Source organism: Octodon degus, unplaced genomic scaffold (assembly GCF_000260255.1).
Source record: "Octodon degus isolate 3935 unplaced genomic scaffold, OctDeg1.0 scaffold00046, whole genome shotgun sequence".
Taxonomy (NCBI): Eukaryota; Metazoa; Chordata; class Mammalia; order Rodentia; family Octodontidae; genus Octodon; species Octodon degus.
Window position 1 is genome coordinate 10,144,093 of NW_004524622.1, and position 7,350 is coordinate 10,151,442.

The following is a 7,350-nucleotide window of genomic DNA, read 5'->3' on the forward strand; positions in this document are numbered from 1 at the left end:
GCGCTTATTCTACTGAGCTATCTCCCTGGGTCCTACTGTTGACTGATTAAATAATGCCAGCTACCTAGAAAAGCTCTTAGTTAATTAAACAAGACAACGAATGCAAAAGTTATGACTCTGCATGACAAACATTAAACACCAAGATAACTTTTTAATCTTTAGTAGTATTTAGTTACAACGATTAAAAACACAGAGTGGCTAGTTTAAGAGAGGCTAGTATTGTGTCTGCTCTCAAACTGGCTGTATTTTGGAAGAGTGTGTCTCAAACCTCCGTGTACCACAGGATATCTGGAGAACTCACTAATGCAGATTTCTGCCCTCTATGAGAGATTCTGATTCTGTGGCTCCACAGTGAAACCCAAGAATTCATACTTCTAGTGAGTTTCTGGGTGACACTGCGAGTCCGGAAACTGTACTTTGAGTAACAAGTGTACGTGGCACCAGGTTTTATATAAATCATGAGTTCTCTGTGCTATACGCAGTTATGTGTACATGACACTTGTTCAAAAGCAACAGTACTACACGATTAGCTTATCTCTTCATTTTTACCTATTACCACACAAAATCACCAAGGATCCTAACTGTAACATCAACTATATTCAACAGTGAATTCTTCACTCAATAGGTTAAATAATAAATTCAATGTGTTTTTCCAAAGAATTCATGCTTAGGTAAGAGATTACTGCCACAATCTTTGAAGAGCAGAAAGAAGAAAGCTTATCTTTCCTGTCTCACAGAATTTTGTGTCTAGAAACTCCCTCCTCCATACGTGGGAAAAATCACTCAATTTTAAAGGGTCTTCTGTCAGAGTTGAGAATCAATGCACTGCACAAATCCCACTTGAGCTGCTGGAACATGGCTCCCTTGTCCTTAATTTATTAACTTAAAAGTCTTTCATTTTAAGTCAACAACTTACACAACTATCAGAAAATATACTCTACATAACTTCAGAAAATTTCTCAGGATCTTAGTGCAAGAGTAGAGCATCCCTGAATAGGACAATCAATCTCCAGTCCTCAGTCTAGAGATCACTTGTCTCTGAGACTTACAAGATGCCTACAGCTGCTAGAAGACAGTTTATGCCTTTTAAGTTATCTACTACTGAATTTAAGTTTTGGAAAGGAAAAAAACCTACCAAATTAACTTACTAACCATTCATTTGTTCACTTAAACTTTTTTTTTTTTCATTTTATGTATTTGGTACAGGGTCTTGCTACATGTCTCCGACTTGTAATGATCTTCTTGTTTTCAGCCTCCCCAGTGCTGGGACTACAGGAATGCGCCACCACGCTCAGACTCGGTCACCAGCTCAGGGTGACTGGGGATGGGGCTGGTGCTGCATGCAGGACCAAGGGTTGAACCATACTGGTCCCTATGCTTGCCAAAGCAGGCACTTAGTCCACTGAGCTACCTTATCTCGCCAACCCTTCATTTACACTTCCATACTTAACCCAAATCTTGTTTGTGGGAGCAGCGGGTGGGAAACCACAGAGGGGAGGAGTTTCAAGAACATGGAACTGGCTGGGCGTGGAAGAACAGTCATTCAAGCAAGCTGAGTAAACAACTGAATTGCGCATCACACACATGCATGTAAGGTGGTGGAGAAGTAAGGGGTGGAAAGAAACCAATCACAGCTAGGCCACTTTAACTTATTCGAAGAGCAACAGAGCACATTTAGCAACATTTTGGGTAGGATGAAAAGTGACTGATACAGATAGGAAGGTATATTTAATATTGCTACTCTGACGCGGGTTAAAAACGTACTGCAGGGGCTGGGGAGATGGCTCAGTAGAATAAGCACTTCCCTGGCAAGCGCAAGGGCCTGAGTTCAATTCCCGGTTCTGCACAAAAAACAAAACAAAACAAAACAAAACAAAACAAAACAAAACAACGTACTGCAGCAGCTCTGGTGAGAAGTAAGAAGGGCCTGATGAAGAGAACAGCTAATGGAGATGGGGACAGACTTGGGAACTATCCAAGACTAGACAGGATTCTGTCAGTTTTGCTACTGTGAGTAGATGCAGGCATCCTTGAGGTACTGAGGTCTAGGTGGGTTCAGGGCCTCCAATAGGATTCTGAAGCTAAGAAGAAGTGTCTACCTACATTGGAAATAAAGATGCAGGGTCAGGGATAAAGCTCAGTGGCTTAAGCATCTGCCTGGCGAGTACAAGGTCCTAAATTTGATTTCTGGTATGAACAAAAGATTTAGGAGATACCTGTGCAGGTAGTTCAAGTACCACTATCAGAGCAGGTAAGTTCAGACAGAAAAGAAAAAGATATGTATATATCTTCCCTCTCAGCTTCTGAGAAGTTTTCTTGATAGAGTAAGTTTCAAATTTACCTCATTTACCACGGTATCCTATGACTAGAAAAGTACCTGACATGAAATTATTTATGTGAACATATTTTCCTTTGGTCAGGTTATTATCTCACCACTGTTAATAAATTTAACTCATCTACGATTAAGTGATGACTTAAAGCAAAATTCATGTTGTTACTGAAATTTTAATTCGTTTAAAAATGTTATATACTTCTTAAATGCCTTAACTTACAGGAGGCAAGTGGTATTAGCAGGTGAAGTTTGAATCTGTTAAAGCTGTGGTTTTTGTGCCTTCTTTCTTGTATCTCCTCGCCAGCAGCCTAGGACAGCAATAGCCCACCATCTATCTGCCCTTCCTTTAGACAACTTGGTTTTCCCCTTTTATTTTTCTTTCAGATCCCCAATGAGACTGCCCACATTCATTGTGCTTCTGCCTATTCACTCTTTGGCCCTTCTCACTGTAGCTGCAGAGCTGTCAGGCATCCACGTGGCTTGAGCAAGGGGAGAGACAGAGCTAAAACGCATGTGCACAGTAATTTGAGAGAAGAGTGAAGTAATTTTGTTTATCCACACGAAAGCAGGGATTGCTCCCACCTCCCACTGCGACGCAGCTCTCTGCAACCCTACCGATCTGCTGTCAGAGATGTCCAGCATCTCTGGCGTTAGGACTGTCAGAAACACTGCAGTCTTTCTTTTGCATTCCATTCTACTCCAAAATCCTAACCCACACTTGCCATCACAGCACTACTTCTATCTTTATTGCTCTTATCGCCCTCTGAATTTATGTATATACTCTGATTACTCTACCTATATCGCTCAGAGGGTAATTTCCTGTCTGGATTGGCTGCACTTACATATTAGTCACTTGAATAGTAAGACCACTGTCTGCATCTCCTTAAGTTTTCACAACAAGAAGGACTCTTGCCAGGTACAGTGGCACACACCTATAACCCCAGGTTCTCGGGAGGTTGAGAGAGAGGATTCCAAGTTTGAGATCAGCCTGGACAACTCAATGCAGTAGTATCTCAAAAAAATAAAGAGATGGGGATGTAGATCAGTGGTAGGGGACTTGCCTACCGCGTATAAGAACCTAGATCCAATCCCCACTTCTGCAGGGAGGAGAAAAAAGTAGTATTTATTCACCCTTTACTCAACTTATGCATACAACTGTAACTTGTATGCAGTTATTTTAATGCAATAGCCTTTTTATAAAGTTAAAGTTAAGATCTATAAATACTACACAGTATCACAATGTTACTTCCTATCTTTTCTATTTGGCCATTTTACTGAATTTTATACTTATTCCAAATCACAGTACCACTATATGTCTTATATTATGCAAGAAAAACCTGGCAGATGAGAAAAAACTCAGAATTATCATCACAAAGCAAAGACCCCCCCAGGATGAGGCTTTTCAGCAGTATTTCTGTTATCAATACAAAGAGAAAATATTTTGCAAGGGAGCAGTTTTTGCCTATTAGCCTCAATATAAACACAAACAAAAGATACACAGCCAAGGACCTGGGGGTGAAAAGCTTAGTGCTACAGAATCCTTTGCATACCCTGAGGCACAAGAAGGAGTAGCTGCCGCCTCACCTACTACTCTGGAGGACAAAGGTGATACCTGTGACTTACCACTGCACTTTATTCACGCTCTGCTTCACTAATTCTCTCAGTCCAGGGGCTTCCTGACTGCAAAGAGACCTTGAGAACAGGATGACTCGTGCAACTGAACTCTCTGCTGTTTAGGCTTTAAATTGCTATTGAGAATATAAAAATAATCTTTGCTTATCAACTAATTGTGTATATTTATAGAACCTTTTGTTTTTCTCTCCAAAAAGTAACATTGAGATTGGTATTTCATTTCGAAATTTTCTTTCAGAAGGTCATATTTAAAATTTGTATATAGATAGAAATGGAGGAATTTGTGCTTTGTTTCACTGTTTTTCCAGAGTGGGTAGCCTTTGCTCAAGAGATCCAAATATAAAAACCATGCAGAAATCTCAGAAGCAGGACAACAACAGACTGTAGGTTCTATCTAGGCGCGACGGTTGGTTCAGGGGACCCACAGGAGAGCAGTCCCCACCTCAGCAGCCCCATTCTGTTGGCTCTTCCTCCGAAATAGACAATCCAGCTACTCCTCACTTCCACCCTCCTGTCTTATTGCCTGCATGAAGGCCCTATAACCCCCCAGGTGATCTACAGTGACAGTCACGTCAGTGATCTGCTGCTCCTCGAACCTGTGAAGTGCATTCCTGTGTCAGACCTGTGTACAGCACTTGGCCCTTCCCTCTGCCCAGCATGCTCTTCCCACGTACAAGTTCATAGAACTTCTGATTTTTGTTCAAATATCCTCATATTAAAGAGGCTGACCCTGATAAGCCATATAAAATAACTCACTCTTTCCTCTCTATAATCTTAAATTTTATTCTTCCTTGCAGCATTTATTATTAACATGGCATATATTTATTATTAGTTTCCTCCACTAGCATGGAAACTTTTGAGGCAAAAGATTTTTTACTATCTTGAGTATTACTGCATCATCTCTGTCTGGGAACAGTGCTTAACACACAGTAAATAATCAACAATGTGTGCTCATATCTTGAAATATAAATAATCATACAGGGCAATGACAATTAATACAACACCTTCCACAGTTAACTGCCAATTGAGCAGCATGTGCCAACAATACCTGAAGGAGCACATGTTAACATGATCCCAGGACTACCTTTCTTCATGATACATCCCTAGACCTTACCAGAGACCACCCCTCGTCCAGGTAAGGTCCTGAGCATGTACACGTTTCAATCGTTTCCTAGGAAATTCAAGTTTTTTTAATTGTGGGAAAATAAATTTGCATCCTAATCACTTCCAGGTAACTCTTATTTTGCATCCTTATTAAAACTACTGGTATGTCAATTTAGTAGACGAAAAATGGGAAAGCTCATAAAAAGAAGAAAGAAGGTAAGAAAAGGAAAGAAAAGAAAAACATACTATATTAGAAAGTGTACTGGTTTTCAAACTGAATTTAAGCCTACTGCTCTGTAAGACCTGGATGGTTATTTTAACTTTCAGTTTCTACATCCATAAAACGAAGATAATCACCTATACCTTTTCTTCCCCTACTCCACTGCAGACTTCTCCAATGAGTACTGGAATACTTACTGGAGATAAGCACTGCTGCAGACAGAGAAGATGCAGTAATACTCAAAAGTAAAGCTCAACATTCATTGAAGAAGTAATACAATAAAGCTAAAAAGAAATCAAGTACATAAAGTAGCTACTCGGGTATACATCACAGGTATAAACTGTAGCCTACTAGAGTTATTTTCACAGAAGTAAAAAAATTACTCTGGCAGAAAATATATGTATAATCTTGGTGTAAGTGAATAAGGGCTGGTTACAGTGGCATATGCCTATAATCCAAGCAATTGGGAGGCTGAGGCAGGAGGACTGTCACAGATTCAAGGCCAGCCTGGGATACATTGTGAGTTCAGCGCCAGTTGGAACTATATACCAAAACCCTCTCAAAAAAATCAAAACAACAACAACAAAACCCAAACGAACAAAAAAGTGGATATGTAAACATACTTCCTTCTCCAGGGAGACAACTAAGAATAAACTTTCTTTAGAGATGACAAAATTAGATCAGTGATTCTCAAACTCGGAGCTTGCTTTAGAATTACCTGTAGTACTCCTTAAAATACAGATTGCTGGGTCCATTTCTAGAGTTTCTTATTCAGTAAGTCTAGGGTAGAGCTGGTAATCTGTTATTTTTGACAAATTCCCAGGGGACGCTGACGCTAATGCTATTGGTCTGGGAATTGCTCTGAGCAGCAGTGAGCTTAAGTGTGCACATCCTAACCAAGCCTCTCCACAGATTAATTCCTTTACTATAATCTTTTAAAAAGCAAAGATCCTAAAATAGTTCACTTATTAACGTCATAACTAACAATGTTTATGACTTTTAGAACATTTTACAGTTTGATAAAAGTCAACTACTGAGAGTCAAATAACAGAAAAATTTCATGTCAATAGTACCCCAGTGGTGAATATTCTGAAAAATAAAGGTAATTCACGAACTCTCATTTCTAAAATTAAAAATCTACATGCAAACAAAACATGGTAGTTCTAAAGGAATGAATGTAGGAGTAATGTGTGATACGCAGATGACACAGAAAAATACTTACAGGTATGAAGACATTCCGTCACAGTAGTTGGCTTGATCAGATATCCTTTACAAATGTAGCAGGTAATGTAAGGATTAAAATCTTTCACCAAGTGTTTCCTTTGGGTAGCCATTCGCAGTTAGCTGGCTTTAGTAGTTCAGGCAAAGAGGGGGAGTAAGCAGATGCACAGTCTGATCCCAGGAGCTGGTGAAGCAGTTCCCAGCAGGATGTTCTGAGACATGAGAACTAACACCCGGCTTTACCATGAGATTGCTGATCATCACTCCTTTTGATGGCTCTGCTTTCCCATATCTGTTTCCAACAGCATTTTAAAAAGATGAGAAAAAAGTGTCAAATTCCTCATATTGTACTAGTACCACTGTTATCATCAGCACATGTCATGCAGTCTAAATTGGGTGACCAGGCACACAGAACATATCCTTTACAGTTAAACCTGTGAGTCTGCAATACTTAAATCGAAAACAGCAACAGGTTCATTTGGTCTGGAACTTCAACAGTCCCCTCCAAGCTGAAGCTCAGAGGTGCTAGCTCCCACTCCTGCAGCTTTCCTCTGCATTAGTGTACTGTGGCTATCTGCCTGACTGTTCCTTAGGAGTTCCTGCTTATACTCCAAGCTATAACACTGGAGTCATTATCCTCCCTAGCAAACAGATCCCTACCTCCAATTTGTATCCTAGGCCCAGTCCACAGGCCAACTGATGTCCTTCACCATGCTGTGCAAGCCACTGTATTTGCATACGGCCTCTCCACCTGCAGTCCATCTTATATTTTGGTATCAAGTTTACTCTGTCCTCTCACATTTGAGACTCCTCAAAGAACATCAATGCTCCTATCTTACAA

At 40.2% G+C, this 7,350-nt stretch overlaps 1 protein-coding gene across 2 annotated transcripts in view; it reads right to left on the reverse strand.

Moving 5' to 3' along the window:
* Pcgf5 (polycomb group ring finger 5) overlaps positions 1-6,803 on the reverse strand; it is a 57,547-nt gene extending 50,744 nt beyond the window's left edge. For both annotated transcript variants that reach the window (XM_004632067.2, XM_004632065.2), the window contains exon 1: positions 6,511-6,803. In XM_004632067.2, coding sequence (XP_004632124.1) covers positions 6,511-6,622 — 112 coding nt within the window. In that variant the 5' untranslated portion in view covers positions 6,623-6,803. The remainder of the gene's footprint in view (positions 1-6,510) is intronic.
* Between the last annotated feature and the right edge of the window lie 547 nt (positions 6,804-7,350).